Source organism: Colias eurytheme, chromosome 3, assembly GCF_061535395.1.
Source record: "Colias eurytheme isolate Ceu_HAF_F1 chromosome 3, ilColEury1 Martin Lab GWU primary, whole genome shotgun sequence".
Lineage (NCBI taxonomy): Eukaryota > Metazoa > Arthropoda > Insecta > Lepidoptera > Pieridae > Colias > Colias eurytheme.
The window spans coordinates 5,947,100-5,967,394 of NC_142982.1; the positions used below are offsets into that span (position 1 = coordinate 5,947,100).

At 33.6% G+C, this 20,295-nt stretch overlaps 1 protein-coding gene across 1 annotated transcript in view; it reads right to left on the reverse strand.

Annotated features, from left to right (window-relative positions):
- The window catches only part of LOC149909606 (beta-1,4-glucuronyltransferase 1), a 40,500-nt gene that overhangs the window by 17,843 nt on the left and 2,362 nt on the right, over positions 1 to 20,295 (reverse strand). Inside the window, exon 2 of the mRNA XM_090119650.1 lies at positions 2,153 to 2,936. Coding sequence (XP_089975776.1) covers positions 2,153 to 2,754 — 602 coding nt within the window. The 5' untranslated portion in view covers positions 2,755 to 2,936. The remainder of the gene's footprint in view (positions 1 to 2,152; positions 2,937 to 20,295) is intronic.

Sequence of the window (20,295 nt, forward strand, 5' to 3'; positions counted from 1 at the left end):
AGATCAGTGACAATACATTCTCGATACTCATATTAAACGGTTAACCACCTATTGTGGTTGTTCTTCACTGACGTCTGATATCCTCACTCGGTGTGTAATTTGAGACCGATTGTTACACAATTTCACTGTCAACATATGGACGTGTATGCAATTACCGTAATTATCACTTATTGTTTTTTGTTTGAATAACTCGTTGGTGAGTACGTACGTATGTAACGTAAGTATTGAAAACATTATTTAATAATATTTAGGTACAATCATTATAGGCCTTATTTGTGAATAGTAAATTTAATTCTATAAATAATATTAATAAGTTGGATACAATACAGCAGCATCTCGGGTTAAGGGGATTCCAGGGCCCGAAGATGCCTTTCTAATTGAAATCCTCGTTTAGTTCAGCAAGAAAATATGCCACACGTGAAATTCAGAAAGAAAATATTCCCCGCATAACTCAAGCAGAAAAGCTAGTTAATTGTAGTACTTGTATCGATTTATGTTAATTAGACTGTTTGTCTAGCAATTTATTGTCCCTCATAGCACTTTGAATGTCAACACGCATATACTTTAGTGTTCTAGAAAGAGTTTTGTCAGCTCATTGTATTCTAGTGATAGGTGATGATAGCTCTCGTTAAAATATGACCGCCGTTCGCAGCTAATTTCTAGTTATTTATCACACTATCTTCAGTACATATAGCGTATGATGTCATTGCACACTTGGAACCACGTCCTGTGATTTATCATCATAACCTACATTAGATTTCAGTAACGACGTAAGAATTTAATCAGAATTTTAGATTGCAGTATAAAATGACTGAAATAATGGAATGGTAACAGAGAAAATATAAGAGAATTCTAATTATATATTTAAACATCTTATAAGGAATTTAAAAACAAGAATCCCTTGAGGCCTTGTGATAATATTATGTTGACTGACCCACTGGCTTATATGATTTCGTACCGACTCCACCTTAATACAGAAATGATGACAAAACTAGTTTATAAGAGGTCAATCATAGTCACGTTGGATGCAATTTTCTTTTACAGAACGTGTGTAAGTCGGACAGCCGGAGTTCCGCGTGTATCATTGATATTAATATAAACCATAGATCTTGTGCTAGCTGGTACCCATTAATCGTATCCGAGATGCATCTAACTTATCATTACCAGCGAGTAATGTTTATTTGATATGCAATCGTCCGATATCCACTCAACATTTACATGAGTAGGGAACCGGACTTTCTATTTATTATGTTTACTTACTATTTCCGAGATCTTCGGTATAAATAATAGAAAAGAAATCTTTTTGGATACATTTGCATAAGTAAAAGCAAGAATATATCACACGGTTTGATGCATTGCTATTGTTTTTTTTTATATTAAAAAATGGAATTCTATTCTAACCCAGTTGGCATATTATAAATCATAACAAAATAAATGTGAGAAACATAGCAGAAAAAAACTAGAGGCCTCTTTGTATTTTTTGTTACATTTCGGACAATTAGATATAAATTTAAATCAGAAATGTGCCAAAATAATTTAAAGCCAAGGTTAAGATGATGCTTCTATTTTAAATAGCGTTTGAAAGATCAAGAATACTGCAATTAAAACATTGATTCCAAAGAAATGTAGTTGCTTAAACTAGGTATGTTGAAGTGAAAATTTTTGATATGTGGAGCGATTTTACTTTAAACTTTCTTGACAAGATGATCGAAGAAAGTTGTTTGTCTTTTCACATAATATGTATGTTTTGAGATCGGTAAATATTTTATATGATTATATTTTTGGTTATTGCACTGTTATGTTTATAACAATTACGTAATATTTAATCTTCACTATCAATCAATTTTCTTTAAAAACTTATAAAGCTTCGCGCTGATCATAAACAGACAGGTACGACTTAATAATATACCAATTTATTGCATGTATGAAACACCTAATAATAACAGCACTTTGCATACACTTTTACAACAATAAAAGTAAGTCGTACGTTGTGAAAACCATTGTTACAATGAAGGTAAGCCAGTCACTAATGATAAAGAATAAGAGAAGTGATATGACGACACATGAGATTAACGAAACTAAAAGTTAGTGTTGGCACATTACTTTATGCGCCTACAATATTGTATTGGATATCAAATAAGTAATGACTTACCGTTCTACTAAAGGTTGCACGTTATCGAGGAACTCGTAGCCCGCGTGAGTTGTATATGTGACAGATTCGTGACACAATATAGTACCATGATCTGCTCGAATAAAATTCTTTAGCACCCAAAATTCTCCTCGTTGTTCAGTACGTGGCAGCATATCTCTATCATTGCAACCTAAAAGCGTCCTCAGATACGCTTGCGTCGTCGGCGACAGGTTGTCTTCATCATCGATATCAAGGCTTGATGCGTTAGACGCTTCAGCATCTGGTACTGCGCTCATCACTTTTCTTTCTGCTTCTGGTATAGTGGCCGTACTCGATGCAGTTTTATTCGTTGTCGCCATCGTGGATGGCGTCTTTTGAGACGTAGATTCTTCAAAGTTTCTTGCACTAGCACTAGAATCCAACGATCTCGTTTCAGTTTCATTTCGAATATCTTGGTTAATGTATCTATATTCAGCACTCCTCTCCGAACCGTCGACGGTCATGGGAACCCAGACGACACCCGGTGCCGTGTTCCCTGATAGCTGCATAGCCGCGTAAAGGAGCACAGCTATGTTTATCACAATACTCACTCTAAAGATAAAATTACGACGGTTAGCCACCATTTTGTAGCAATTTAGGCACTTGCTCTTACAATACTAGTGTTTGATTTGTTAGAACGTCCTCCGTCGTCCTCTAGGACGTAGTCTTCTATAAGGTCCTGTGCGTGTCAGCATCACAATTTATTGTGTCATCAGCAGGCGTGTGGAGGTAGGCGCCACGGTGGCGCCTCGCACTATTCCAGCTCCTGCAATAAGCAATAACATAGTTAATTAACATATCAGTACTCAACGATATCGATACGTGGATAAAAATTTTAATAATAAACCCGTATTCACATTTTTACTGCTGAATATTACTAAAAATATTTAGACATGTCACGCAGGAGCGTGTTAGATAGTTATCTAAAATGTTTTCTAGAGACTTTCATGCGCGCATATTAGAAGACGTAATTAACCCAGTCGCAGATATTTTCATCACACAGGCTTATCCAACATTCCTGCACAGCTCCGCGATTAGTATTTCTTGTCACTCCTTAATTAGCAAGTCTTGTTCTGATCCACGCTTATCAGTGCAAGATCGTTGCTATTCCGATATTATCTCGCTGGAAAGGCGAGGATGGAATAATTAATCTCATACGAAGACTTGAGTAGTTGATGCGACTAGCGATTAATATTAAATGCGTAACTCTTGAAACTATGTACTCTGCTCAATCTTATGAGATAATGTATAAGACGCGCGGATTAATGCTCCGCAGGAGTATTAAATCATACTGTTATCGCCATAAAAATGTGTCCCTTGGCTCGCGATAAACTTCGCGTTTATCCCGTTGCGATCTATAGCGTAGGTATTGACTAGAACGTATGTCATCCGTACATGGTTGTTACCGGAGTACATTTACAATCGAACGTTTTTATATAACTGTTTTCTTATATACGACACGACACGAAGGTACCTTAGCTGCCTTAACACACTATCTTAGATTCTCAACAAGGGAATGTTATGTGAGGACGAAGAGACGTTATACGGCCGTATATCGTTAAGACATGTGTTTACATGTTTATTGATATGAGGTGTCTCTGAAAATAAAAAAACTGAACAGTAGTTTTGTGAAATCTCGAAACCTTATTGAAATACTATTAAAATATCCAAAAAGGAGTACAAAATTGTATAAGACGTATTATTTAAATCAATTTGGACAAATTATTTTATACTTAAGTAATTGAATAACATATTTATTACTTACCAGCTTCAAATGTATTTACTACTGATAATGTAATAATAGCAATGTGGAACCAATAGCGATTAATATTGCAATAAATGCACTATTTTCCTTCCTATTTCGTTTTCCTTGCCATTGAAATATACACGAGGATAATCAACAACTTTATAATCCACGAGACATTACTATTAAAAAAAATGTAATTCGATAACCTTCTTCAAATCACGAGCTCTCTTGAATGTTTCCGGAATATACTAATCAAATTAGTATTTTATCATAGAACATGATATTTTACTTAACTAATTGCTATCTTTAAATAAAATCATCACAAAACTGTGTAAAGGTTGTAATCGTTGATTGGTACATGGTTATTATCATTGCAATTAAGTTATCAAGGATATAGATTCAATCTTAAGATAAATTCAAGTTTTTACACCAATATTTAATTTGCGCACGTCGCATAACGCATTCGTGCTAAAACAAGAATAAAGTCAAAGTACGAGAATCAAGAAGACGCATCGATGCTTTAAGGGCTGATTTTTCAATCCTTGGTTAAAACTTATTCGTCAAATAATGTATAAAACTACCACTTTAAAAACGTATTCAAATTGCCCGTATTTGACAGTTTACGTGACATTTTAATATTATCGTGTAATACTTTATTGGACGGATAAGTTTTATCCAAGCATTGAAAAATCGGCCCTAAGAAGGATAAATGATACATGGTAAATAAAATAAACTATGACCCTGAGGGTAAACGCAACTAAGCGTGGAGCTAGCCTAGCTACCGTTGACGATGTAATAGCTCTTAGATAGGGTGACGGCAGACCGGTTAAGTTACGATACTATATTACTTAGTACATACTAAGTAATTCGCACAAAATGGACACGGATGGCTAGCGGGCAGCGGCTGCATAAGTGCAACAAAAACTGCACGAAAATACAGATAAAAGTATTAGAGCTGATGGAATAATTTCTTTTTACAAACTGGTGCTTTTTGGATTATTTATAAGAGATACTTCACATGTAGATTGTAGAGTTTTTGATATACCTAAGCCCAGAAATTATTGAAACAATTCTATTAAAATAACAGACTTCACGTGTAAATAATTTCTTGTATTGAAATAATTCATAGGTTGTTGTATTGTAGTAGTACCCCATCAAATCATAGGCGTCTATGGACCTTCCGTACTTACTTTGTCACAGTGGTCAGGACAATGGGTCGTAAGTCGTCGACCAAGAATGCCCCTACAGTGAATTTAAGTATTTAGTTTTCTCAGCAACGCAAATATATGTGAACGTTTGCGGTTGACGGCTCGACAATTGAAGTAGCTGTATTGGAAACTGTGGAACGATCGGAATTTCTACCTACGTGACTGTTTCAAATTTCCTTCGCATAACGAACGAACGGCATCTCGATAGTAATTCAAAGAAATAGTAACTTCTATTATGGATAATGCTAGAAACGACTCATTCAAACAACGCAATCTGCAAGTTATTACGTTTTGACGATCGATTTGTATTAACGATGTGCTTGTTCACTGTGTGTACGTATGGAATACGTGATTTATGTCACCGTGTTCATCTCATTATGACGGAATTGCCTCATGTTGATCGTAACCGCTTAGCAGTTAGTGAACACGCGCTGACAATATTCAAGGCACGGTGCCGACCTCCACTAGGGAAAGTGTTTCACTTTAATCACATTACGCTATTTTTGACACACATTCGATATACCAAAACATGTGGATATTTTTACCATAGACAGCGAATTAGTGTGATGTTATGCAATTTTTAAATCAAGTATTGTACATACTGTTATTTATTATTATCTCAGAGTATTTGTACCTATTATGTAATCAATTAAAGTAAACATAATTGAGGTAAACGTTTTTACAAAATAAATCGATACTAAACGCGTAGGTATAACTAAAATTGTCGCCCGATAGAAAATAATTATTGATGAGTGACAATGTAATTAGACAAATAATAAAAGACTTTTATTTTCAGGTAGATATTTTGTAGTTATAAAATAATCATCATTTGACTTGACCGGTAGAGAATACTGTTAAATATGCAAGTTTAACAACCAGCGGAATGTTCAAAATCATTCTAATTATGCAACTATCGTCGCATATGTAATTCTGTTAGACTAGAAAGTGAATTTAATTATGCATTTTTAAGGTAATTAAGTGGATATTTCCTACAAGATGTTTTGCTTACGTATTATGTCCATTCAATGCTATTGAAAGTCGTTTAATCAGGAACTTATTTAAGGTAAAGTAACTCATAATTAACTTCTTGTTGCTTTGGATTTGTTGTTGTTACATTTAGATTTTCTGCGTAGTCTTTTATTTGATTTTAAAATCTATAAAAATTGTAAGTAATGTTATTGTTACATGATTCATCTTATTACACGTGTTTGCTATGGAATTTAGAAATGTAATAATATTATCTAAATATAATGCCTATGTGAAACTTTCATTAATCGGTACCGCGATAACTTAATTAGTACCTAATACCACTGACTAATAATAATATACTGCTAATACCTACTACCTATACAAAATATAGCGAATAGTAGGTAATTATAATTTAGTTGTAACTTGATAAAATCTAATTTCCTTTATCTTTTAATGATTTCCGAAAACACAATTAAGGAAGAAAACCGATAAAATATTTTGTTTATCTTATTCGTCGAAGTGCATATTTTATTTTATCAAGATTGGAAAAACAGAACAGAAATTTTAAGAGCTCTTACAGCCGAAATTACGATTCACAATAACAAAGTAACGTATTTTCGAAAGGAAAATCACTTAACTGTTTGTAGGAAGAATGAACGTAATTCATTTAGGTATAGGGCGTAATAAACTAGACAGACAAGTCGTCCATTAACAGGAAGCATACGACGCGAGGCGCATACGCAATCACGTAACTAGCCATGTGGAAGCCACGAGTCACGACTCACGACGGCCTAGCTTCGGACTTCGCTTGAAGGTAAAAGGTAAAGGTGATGTGCCGTATGCGAACATCTTTATAGCAACGCATAATCACCATAAACCATTCTAGAAATGTATTGAAAGTAATAAAGATAAATTGGACATTTGAAACGAAGAAAATAATTAAAACTTAAATTTAATTAAGATAGAAATGAAATAAGTATAAAATGTATATATAAAACTCAAAGGTGACTGATATAGTGATCTATCAACGCACAGCCCAAACCACTTTACGTATCGGACTGAAATTTGGCATGCAGGTAGATGTACCCCATAATAGACCGGGAGATACTGACACAAAATTTCGAGTCATTTGTAACAGGATGGCGGTTCTACAGGGGTCTTAGTACGCAATGACAAAAAGAAAAATGATGGTGTGAACGCTGGTACCGGTGGGTTAGTCGCGTGGGCGTTAGTCGAACTCGTCGGAAAAATAGCGAAAGTCAAACGATTTGTAACACAAAAATTTTAGAATTTACCGATAGCCCATAAAAAAGAAGTAGGCGGTAGTGTCATGCCATACTTTTCCGGTATGACTTACAGCCCGCCATACCGACGCGAATGTGTTGATTTAAAAAAAACAATTATTCAACCATTTGTACCAAGCTAACTTTTGCACAGGTAACCATCGTCGTGCAGCCATTTACGAAAATCGCCATGCCATACTTTTCGGACGATTCCAAGTGGTCGCCATACCGCCGAAAATCGGCAAAATTTTTTTATTTCGCCTATCTTTTTGTACCAGTATTGCATTTGGCTTTTTGGAGAGTATTTGATAAAATGTGACCATTATTATATTTGCCATACTTCTAGTAGGGGGAAAAAGTGCTGTCATACTTGAAAAATAAATTTATTATTAATTTATATAAGTGAAGATTTGCAACACCTATCTTTGAAATTTTGTATTTATATTCGTTGATCCTCAAACTTACAGGAAAAATAAGTGCCATACTGTTACAAATCGTTTGACTTTCGCTATTTTCCGACGAGTTCGACTAACGCCCACGCGACTAAGCCGCCGGTACCAGCGTTTACACCATCATTTTTTAGGGTTCCGTAGCCAAAATGGCAAAAACGGAACCCTTATAGTTTCGTCATGTCCGTCTGTCCGTCTGTCCGTCTGTCCGTCTGTCACAGCCGATTTACTCGGAAACTATAAGTACTACAGTGATGAAATTTGATGGGAATATGTGTTGTATGAACCGCTACAAAAATATGACACTAAATAGTAAAAAAAAGAATTGGGGGTGGGGCCCCCCATACATGTAACTGAGGGATGAAATTTTTTTTTTCGATGTACATACCCGTGTGGGGTATCAATGGAAAGGTCTTTTAAAATGATATAAAGTTTTCTAAAAAACATTTTTCTTAAAGTGAACGGTTTTTGAGATATCAGCTCTCAAAGTCGTAAAAAGTATGTCCCCCCCCCTCTATTTTTATAACTACGGGGTATAAAATTCTAAAAAAAATAGAGGTGATGCATGCTAATTAACTCTTTCAACGATTTTTGGTTTGATCAAAGTATCTCTTATAGTTTTTGAGATAGGTTGATTTAACTGTAATTTATTATATTTGCTGCTACGGAACCCTTTGTGCGCGAGCCCGACTCGCACTTGGCCGGTTTTATATTTTTCTTTTTGTCATTGCGTACTAAGAACCCTGTAGAACCGCCATTCTGTTACAAATGACTCGAAATTTTGTGTCAGTATCTCCCGGTCTATAAGAAAGGATTTTAGAAAATTCATTCTAAAGGGGTAAAATAGGGGATGAAAAATTATAAGTACCATGAAAATTTATCTTTTCCACGCAAGCGAAGCTGCGGGCAACAGCTAGTAAATAATATAATCACTATCACCTGCGTTGTTTCTCACTGAGATGAATTTAAATAGCTGTACTCTGTAGGCAGGAGAGCTATTATAATACTCGTACGTACAGTGATGCAGGAGCTAAATCGAATAATTACAATAGTTGCACGAAAAGGAATACAAGTCACGTTCGCGAGGAACTCCATTGTCTCGCGAAGGATGCGCTTTGTTGATTTATTTTAATAAAACGATTAATGCGAAATACAAGATGTAGACTTTACGTCATAAGTTCAAAGACCTGTCATCCTCATCTAGTGCTTATAAAAGTGGGTCTAGAGATATGGTATTAAAATCAATCATGTAGTCGTGAGCCATCAATCACTAGGAAAGGTTCCATTACAGAAGCGTTACGACTTCCGACAATTCAGCTTTGATATTTAGCATTCGTCTTTCGACATGGCGTCATAGAAACTGTGTTGTTCTAATAAATAATATCTATCGTAATATTAATAGTAAAGATTTTTATGCCAAAATGAACACAAATGTAAAAAATAAATGCTGAATGTAGTTGCGGTTCTCAGCATGGTTAATTTTTTTAAATGAATAATTATAATCATTTTCCTATAAAACATGCTTACCAACAACGTAAATTTAAACACGCATCATTACACTTATACCTACCATATACCTACTACGCACTACATATATACTATTCTACCTTATATACTACATAATATATCTACTACGCACGTAAAGATTGAGTAATAATGCGGAAATTCATAAACCAACAAAATTTAAAAATTAAATAAATACAAATTTACTCACAATATAGTAGGAAAACTTGTTTTTAAAATTAAATTAAAATCATGCAATATAGTACAATAGTCATAACTTCATAAGTATGTCATAACAACATGTCAAACATTAATTGTCATTTGCACACAATATAATGAAGTCTTTATTACAAGTTGAGATGAACTGTTTTCATATATTATGTGTATATTATAATCATAATATCTAACGCGAACTGCTTTTTATCAATTTTTATATAAATAGACGGTACATAAATCAATGCAACATCGATAAATTTTTAATAATTTAGTAAAAAAAAATATGAATGACCCTTGAAGGTATAGCACGCTTAATAGGAGTTGATGAAATTATTTAATTTTTAAATAGTATAATTTATAATTTATACAAAAATTTTAAATTTCGGTCCTTTCCACATGTCTGTTGTTCTAATTGACCATAGAGCATTAGAGTTGCATTTTATCGAGTTGTAGATAACTGATAAATAACATTATGAATATATAAGATGAATATGAAGAATGTTATAGTGAGTATAATTATTTATATATTAAAGTATATAAAATTACGTTGGGCTTTGTACATGAGAAGTAAATATAAGAATGAATGAAATGCAAACATTATTGTATCTAATTAATAAAATTTTAACTTTTCATTCCCACAATCCCACCACTAAATCCAATAAAATATCTGTGTAAATGTAGAGGTATGCCATTAAACACGGCAGGATAAGCCATTTTGGTTTGGAAACTGGAAGGCATTGGAAGGCATTTTGAAATTATCATGATTACTTTAATTGGAAAGGGAAATAGGAGTAATTTTAAGTATTTTTAAATTGAAAATTAATCGTCATTACACAATTACACATTGTATCTTATTCAAAAAGTGAAATATTTACCGGCATATTATTTATATGTAATTACACCAAACTGTAACGCCGACAGTTTATGTAGCTGTAGTTATTTATAACTTACAATTATAATTTACCATAAAGTATAAAAATGATATACTTAGGTACTTATAAAATTCAACCTTTTTATTTAAATAATTCACGCTTGGCTATTAACGAAACGTTATATTAACTGTAATCTTCTTATATATAAAACCGGCCAAGTGCGAGTCGGGCTCGCGCACAAAGGGTTCCGTAGCAGCAAATATAATAAATTACAGTTAAATCAACCTATCTCAAAAACTATAAGAGATACTTTGATCAAACCAAAAATCGTTGAAAGAGTTAATTAGCATGCATCACCTCTATTTTTTTTAGAATTTTATACCTCGTAGTTATAAAAATAGAGGGGGGGGGACATACTTTTTACGACTTTGAGAGCTGATATCTCAAAAACCGTTCACTTTAAGAAAAATGTTTTTTAGAAAACTTTATATCATTTTAAAAGACCTTTCCATTGATACCCCACACGGGTATGTACATCGAAAAAAAAAATTTCATCCCTCAGTTACATGTATGGGGGGCCCCACCCCCAATTCTTTTTTTTACTATTTAGTGTCATATTTTTGTAGCGGTTCATACAACACATATTCCCATCAAATTTCATCACTGTAGTACTTATAGTTTCCGAGTAAATCGGCTGTGACAGACGGACAGACGGACAGACGGACAGACGGACATGACGAAACTATAAGGGTTCCGTTTTTGCCATTTTGGCTACGGAACCCTAAAAATGAATCGCAAAATGTGTTGGTAAGCGCATAACTCGAGAACGGCTGAACCGATTTCGATAATTCTTTTTTTATTATATTCCTTGAAGTACGAGGATAGTTCTTATGTAGAGAAAACGTAAATATGTACCACGGGCGAAGCCGGGGCGGACCACTAGTCTATAATATAAAAATTAATCGCAAAATGTGTTGGTAAGCGCATAACTCGAGAACGGCTGAACCGATTTCGATAATTCTTTTTTTATTATATTCCTTGAAGTACGAGGATGGTTTTTATGTGAGAAAACGTAAATATGTACCACGGGCGAAGCCGGGCGGACCGCTAGTTTAAAATAAATTCCTTGAACCACGACAGAAAGGTACAACGTACTTTCCTAGGACCACTGGGATTTGTGCGAATTCAAAACATTATTTGAAAAATTAAAAGTTATTTGTGGTAATGAAATACTTAGAGGACATATAATTACAAAATTTGACTGACGCAAAAACGCACATAGCTTTATATTAAAACAATAAAACATTCAGTCTTTTATAAAGGCTTGTCCGCCTCGTCCGGTCACCCATGTTGGTACAATATAATACAATAGTTATGTTTATTTTGAACCTCGTGATAACCAGATGGTTTCGAGATGGATGAACAGAGGATGAACAATTAAAATAATTATAATTTGCATAGCATATTCCATACAAATATATGGTTAGTTAAATTTGTTTCATGTTTGCAATATTTTTATGGTTTTCTATCATGATTTGTCACAAAGTAAGTTTGTTAGTATTTTCATTAAATTGTGCCTTCGATTTCGGATTGTGTTCATAAATATTTGTAATTTGTACTATTAATGCAAATTAAAAACGTAATGTCTACCTACAACAAAATATGTATAACTCTGTTAAATTAATATTGAGACCTGCCTCCTACCTACTGACCAAACAACTGAAATTTTATTGTATCTAACACGTATTTGACCCAAATACATTTCGAGGAATGGATATAAGATACGGGAGAAGTGCCTATTCATAGATAGACTTTAAGGTTCAGAGAACAATGTCAGACCAGAGACAAAAAATAACCTTGAAAGTGCGCTTGAAACAGTTTAAAGACGATTTAGATTATCACCGCCATAATCACTATTCTTGCGTGTCGGCGTAATAAAAGTAATGGCCAGGTTAATGCCTAAGTAAATTTTGGAGCATTTCCACTTAAAAACCATGAAATGCATACTTTCGATGTGGGTCCGTAACCTTAGGCAATGTCAAAAACATAGACTAGTGAACGGAACAAAAGTTTTTTTTTAAACAGAAAGCGTGTGCCAGTTAATAAAGGTCGCAGGCGCAATTTATCTCCACACTGCAATCTGGTCGTCTGTTAGTGCAACTGGGTTTATACACAATCATTATATTTGAGTAAATATAATATTGTTTGAAGAATATTGAAATTGTTTATGTATATGATAAGTAAATAAATTAAGTGTAAGTTTAAACATCGTCAAATTACACATATTACCGATTTGATACAAGATTGTTACTTTCCAAATAAACAGTGATGATAGAGTTTAATACTCGTAAATTAATAAGAAAACGTGTGCCTAATCAATCGATATTGAAATGATTAAAAGTAGGTAACTAGTGCTAAACCGTTTATGCGCAATACATTTATGATTTATTTAATTTACTTAATAATTATAAAACTTTTGTTAGCGTTGATATTGTTGGCATTACGATACCGGAATAATTTTGCTAGCTATTACATCTGTGTTATTACTGAGATCTTTCAACAGCTTCGGATGTGTTTTTTCTGACGGTTATTACGTTAAAACAGTGTAAATTATGATTGGATTCGTGTTGTTGGCGCGGGTTTTTTCGTAACTCGCAGTGGGTCTGGCACTTCCTGTAAGAAGCATCAATTTGCCGTGATATCGCTTCAAACGAACTGGGGCCGACGACCTTCAAGACTGAGTCATTTTTACGATCATTCAAAATTCTCAGAATCCAACCAAAAGATAATAGGAGAGCGGCTGGCCATTTTCTTAACGGTTGAATTAATACCCCCGTGTAGTGGATACTTTACAACTAATTAATGTTTAATTAATTTTCAACATGAACCTAAATTTTCGAAACCGCGTTACCTCAAACATAGAATTATTTTCGAGCGTAGTAAAACGCATACAACACAGATAATATACTATGAACATATAAACTAGATCGTACCTAAAATTAAAATCAACGATGTATCTGTCATAGGATACAAGTGTTGTTGTTTTGTTGAAGCTGAAAGTAAACGACCTTAGTGAAATATTAAGCAAATTATAAATGACGGTTCCATGAAATCAAGTGAACGGTAGCTTATTGTAATTTGATACGATGCTTGTTGCCTTGCCTACTGGATCTCGTTCAATATCAGACTCATTGAGTCTGTAATTGATATAGCACTTGTACAATACATTTATATGTCACCAATTAAATGAAATCAGCTAACAAAGCCAAACAAATAATGCCATGACTCAAACTATATGAAACGTATTTTCGCATTCATTGTGTTAAATTTCGTTTCTATCTTGTAGTACCAAATGTCCCAGTTATGTCGATTGAAAATGGATGCTCAATAAATAATAGCATCGTAAAATTGTATTAATTCCGCATACAAGGCTCGTTCGATACATGACAACACTGAAACTTAATATATCGTTGCAAATATTTATTGTAACACATGCGTCGAATGCACAATGTGCATGATATAAAATAATGTGAGGGCAATTGTGTCAATTGAAACACATTTACAACGAAATCCATGCTAATGTTGCCAAGGACATTTTTCTCAGAGTAAACGGACACACGGTCATATGTGTTAGGCATCTAAATGCCACAATTACAATGTTTTAAAGGAAGAGTGAATATGCAGTAACTTCTCAAGTGGAGAGCCGGGCGTCATTAATATAAACGTAGCCGCCCCCTATACGGGTAAGGATGTACAAAGATATCATAAATGCTGGTGGATAAGAGCTGACGAGTCGCTTAACAAGATGACGACTATGAAATTACGGGCCTACCTCAAATCTTAACCCTGTATGTGAGCGCCTACTTCAGGTTCAATGTGAACCTCCAAGACAATTATAACGGACGGAGTTGGACGCTTATTGTAAGAAGGGCTTTAATACGGTGTCCTTATACTTACCGTTAAAATTTAATGATGTAAGTTAAGGGATTGGAATTTTTCACTGGTATCTCGGACGCTTCCGTCGCCATTTTAAGCATGTTTTTATTTACATTAACAGTCTCATTAATATGGCCAACGGATTTTAAACAACAATTTTTGTTGATACTACTACGAAGTTCTTTTATATAAATAAAATCAAATATCTAATTTCGAAACGATGTAAGTGCATCAAAAGGACAATTGTAAATATTTCTGCATTCTATTTCTGCTTCTTTTGTTTTATAATACTGGACGATAAATTGTTAAGACGTAAAGGAAATTTGGAAAACCCCTGTTTCATTGAAATATTAATGCATGATTAACCGGCCTCTTCAGTATGCACGGCGGGCGTTGCGTACTTCAGCCATTATTTCTCATCGTTGAAAATTGTTTTAAAGCAATTTCGTTTCCGTAGAGTACAGTTTTGTAAACATTCACGCTTGGATCGAATCCAAGTATGCCTTACCTGTATTCATGTTCTTTACGTGTGGCATTCTGCATACCTATACTCGTAATGCTAAGTGCAGAATATGTCTCAATAGCCTAACGATTTAACCTTTGTGGATTACAAACCCATTCCACGTTTTATGGCATTGCTCGGGAAATATAACGCTATGGCGTTTCTTGGAGTGGAATCGAGGACGCATTTATAGCTTGCTTGAGATGAATGAGATGTAAACGGGGATATTTGCAATATAATATACACTTTTCACGGAAATTATCTAAAAATATGCGATTAAAAACTAAAGAAGTGTTTTATATTTATTTTATTGAATTTATGGAAGGTTGGCCTACAATTACCGGCATACCTATGCCTTAATTTTATAAACACGTTTTTATATTTTTGATCGACCAATAACATGATATTCAAACATCTCTATGTATGTAAAATACAACAACATTTTCAACAAATATTACATTATCACATCTTGAATTACAAGTGCAAACAACACAATAATAGGTTCTTTACTCAAGATTAGCCTTTAAAATGATCTAGTAACTCAACGCCCTTGCAGGGACGCTTCAGTAGACACATTGAATGTCATTGCCTAGAGTTACAGTATCAATTTATATCACAATTGGAATAGTTATACGGCCGAGTTCCTCGTCATGCAATTGGATATTAATTGAATAAGCGCTTGCAACTTCATTATAAGTAATTTAATTTGTCGCTTACGTTTCAATCGTTATGTAATGGATAGTTTTACATTAATTGTATTTTTAGTTTGGTTTGGTTTTACAAGGTAAGTATCTAATATCATCCAGCCAATTTTGTTGATTGCAATTTACACTAGTAGTACTGCATTTTATGGAAATCAAACTTTACTGCTAGAACCTACCTAAATTAAAAGACTGGCATCCTTGCATAAAAGCCGTTAAACTTTACCTTATACGACACCTTCATTTCTAAAGATTACGTACACATTCTCATCTAAACCAATAATGTGTGAAACAAGATGCAAATTTCATTCTTATAGCTGTTAGTTTATGAACCATAGCAGCTTGGGAAGTAATGGCGGATAATTTTACCTGTACAAGCCTCTAGCTGCATGACGCACGGCCTAAGCAATGCATTAAGAATAAAGGATTACATATGATTCATGCTTTTTCCCTTTTTCAATACTCTGGGAATTCCCACGGCTGCGGGTTCAATAAAATGTTTGCGGAGGTCATATTTTGTTCTGAATATGCGTCAAATAATATTAAATAGTAAGTATAGAGCAGACACAGGAAATGTAGCGACGGCCCTCTGAGTTATCTGTGGCGGAGTTAGCTGATAAAGCATTGTGTAAAGCACGCATATGCCGCACATATGGCTAAAATTAAAATTTTGTCACCAGCTTTGGTGTTTGCGATTAATTCCAATAACACAATATGTTAAAACCTATTTTTAATTTACACTATTGCTATAAAAACATTGAAAAATCGTTTTAGGTATTTGAATTAAAATATTTATTAATAAACAATATATATTTTATTTATCAAACAACGTTACTAATAATTTAATAAAACTATTCAAACATTTATAAAGCGACCGTGGTCACGGCCCACGGGTCTGTGGGTAATCTGAGTTACCATAGGTTATGACCATAGTTATGACGATGATTCAAAATAAAAACTAGCAAAACTATCTCTGCCTACTTTGCGGTAGTGGATATATACAGGGTGGAATTTTGCAACGCCACCTGAAGGGAAAATACAGGTTAGGAAATATGTTATTGTAAAAGAAGACGATCCATTATTAGTTATTTTTATAAAGTTTTTTAGAAAGATTTCAATCTACCAATTCAATCTATTCGTGTCTTCTATTTTTGACATGCTTGATACGCTTTTAAGTTTGATTTTAAAATAGAAATCATGTAAAATAGTACTCTTTTTGATTTCAAGTGCCGCACGCATATAATATTCTATCTGATAATTAATATTATTTACTCTGGCAAATGCCTGTTTTTGAGCACTGAAACGAAACTTTATATTTCTCGTAAAGTGAGCTATCCAAATGTATAACGGTCTACAATAATCCGTACTCAATTTATGAATGCGTTTTATGTGAATTAATTTGCCGAAAGAAGCGCAGTTGCAGTAAAGTGCCGTTGAACCTTAAGGAAACGAACGGGACTGCTGTAAAATTCGATGGTCGTCTGGCGCCGGGCCAACATTTGCTCAGTTAGGATCCTCAGTAATATTTAACAGAAATATCCATCTATCGTCTCTTGTTTTAAAATGGTGCTTGTTTAAAAGTATAAATTTAGAACTCTACTACGATGTGCTTCGAAAATTCTTTGATGGTATCTGATGAGTTATTTAATGGCTATATTTTATACTTGATTTGGAAGTCAGACTCTATTTCATCTGGTACTCGTTTTATAATATAACGTCAATTTAAAACAGTCATATTCCAAATAGTGCGATGTTATTTTGGCTACCGTTAAAGGTGAATAAATTAAAATACGTATATAGAGATGGTGTACTTGTGCGTGAAGGATTTCTCTCGAAAAGTCAATTTCCAACAGTAAATTTTGCGCTTTTCAAGATTAAACAAACAACTAAGCGTTTACGAATTCATCACTTGAACTTCGTTCCTTGTAATGCTTTGTGGAAGACAATTCACAGTTCATTCACATCCTCTTAAACAAGCCAAGTATTAGACATTAAAAACGAACGGGAAACACGTAAAAACATTAAGTAATTAGCGCGGAGTGGCCACTTACGCCACGTAGTGTAATTGGAGACTTAGCAAAGCTCATTCACTTTCAAATTAACTATTGCACTATTGTAAATTAAAATTTTCTACTTTCTTGGGACTCAAAACATTATTTTGCTCTTCAGTATATTTTACAATAAGACCATGCAGCTAACAAAACTGAATACAGCATGTTAGCTACTGGAATTGTAAGTACTTGCCAGGATATTTTTAAATTTTATACAAGTGGATACATTATTATAGATAGATGACGTCATTAAACGCAAACATTTCGATCTATCATTGTTATCCTTTATTTTGTACACACGACATAGGTATGTGTGTCTCAATTCTCATGTTCAAGCCGTAATACCGCACCGTAGGTACACCTTAATTTATTTTTAATGTATGCCTCATCATACTGTTTATTATGGAAAGTGTGTAATCATTATATTTTCATAATAATTTCATCCTTGACCTAATGAGCCTCTCATTTAAGATTTTTCAAATCTATTTCACGTCTACGATTGAATCTATTTGCATTAAATATTAAGATTTGCGTAATAGATCAAATCGTGGCCTTTGAAAACTAATATAAAAATATGTTATACATTAGGTAGGTATATGCCTGAATAATAAATTAGTTACAATAATTTTGTCAGAAAACGACAATAATTATGCTTATTAGCTAATTAGTCACCGTTTAATTAAAAAAAAGATAAATTGATAAAAAAGGTAAAGCTGAAGAATGCCCATTAGCTATTAAAAACATCAGATCTGAATTTGATATTTTATGGCATTCTAATTCTTAAATTTATATGTACATCAGATCTGGATACATACATTATGCGTACGTATAATCATGAATCATGATACCCATTGAGGTGTGGGGTCAAGGATTTCACTTAGTAACAAGGGGAAGTTCTGGAGTTTTAAGCCCCTTTACAAAACAAATATGAATTCGAGTTAAAAATGTAACTGCCATGTTTTCGAGCGTATGTATGAATTACCATATTCTTGCTAATAATAAAAGTGCTAGAAGAGTCGTCTTATGACAGGTAATTGACAGTAAAATCAGTTGCAAATTTTTAGTACAATCATACAAAGGAACAGCCAAGGCCGAAACGTTAATAGCTAATTTTCTCGAGGTTGAACATTGAGTACCTAAAACATTATACGATTTAGTTACAGAACATATATTTGTCATCAAAACAAAACGTGCTCGTAAGATTTTACCTGCATCTAGATTAATATTTATGGCTATCTTCGTGTACATGATATCATTAAAACTCTTAAGGAGTTTGAATTTTGAATAAAAATGTAATGTGAATTGAGGTACTCCAAATTTTTTGGGAATATCAGCTTGAAAAGTCAAATTGTAGAGTACCTATACAACATTTTAAAATTTCTATTATATAAGATTGGTATAAAAAAGCAATTAAAATTTTTCCTTAAAGTTCAATGAGCTAACAGGTATTTATAAAACCCTTTTAACATAAAAAGAGCCTTTAAAAATAAATTGTATAGTATCTCAGCACTTTGTATGGTGTAGGTAAGATACGCTATGTTTTGTGGAATCCGAGGTTTTAAAATAAAATATGGATATTTCTCAGAGATACGGGGGGTATCGTGGAATGCAGTCGTTGCAGGCGCATTGTTCAGTTATCTAAACACAACAAAACCAGTACTAAATAGTAAATACTATCGAGTATTGACTCTAGAAATCTTTCTCAATCTATGCAAGTCAGTCGACTAACCAGTACCAGAATGAGCGTTTCAATTATGGATATTCATTTCCAATGAGCAATGAGCATTTATTTATATGGGGAATGCAACCTTGCAATTTATTCATCAATTATACAACCATTTAAAGGTTAATATCATTGTATAAGACTGCTCATAAAATAAAAGTTCTATCTGATTAATGCGTGTGACTTAACTTTATCAATTCATTTGTTTGTTATTTAAGGGCCGATTTTTCAATGCTTGGATAAAACTTATCCGTCCAATAAAGTATTACACGATAATATTAAAATGTCACGTAAACTGTCAAATACGGGCAATTAGAATACGTTTTTAAAATGGTAGTTTTATACATTATTCGACGAATAAGTTTTAACCAAGGATTGAAAAATCAGCCCTAAAAGTTATTGTTCTCGTATTTAATATGTATAATTGTAATATGTATACATGAACTAATTGAAGCATAGATCTTTGTAATATGTAATAATAAATTTCGGGTGGTCATTATTACGGATTAACTTTTCCTTAGATATGTATTTGTTTTATTACTGGCATATTGGTTATAAATTCAACTAAGCTTAAACCCCTCGACACTTAAACGTGGCTTAAAAAGCCTGTGACGATGTTTAGAAAAAGTGTAATACCAATATTTATTGGCCATAAAATAAGACAATCAACTCTAATTAAACACTTAAAAACCGTCATTACATATCCAGTTCTCTTATTCTACAATTGAGTTTACCGTTCTAAAACCTTGAGTAACTCATAAATGGTATTATATATTTTAAAGGTTTGATGTATGCCTGGTGCTTACAACTTGTCGAATGACGTTGTTGTCAAGGGGAAAGGGTTCAGCGACCAGGGTAACGTGATCTTAAATTTATTTAAATTGCAATTTATTGACGTGAATTAGATTACATACTGTGGCTCATGCTAAACTGGCCTTTTAGCGAGGAAACTTTTGAGTGGCCGT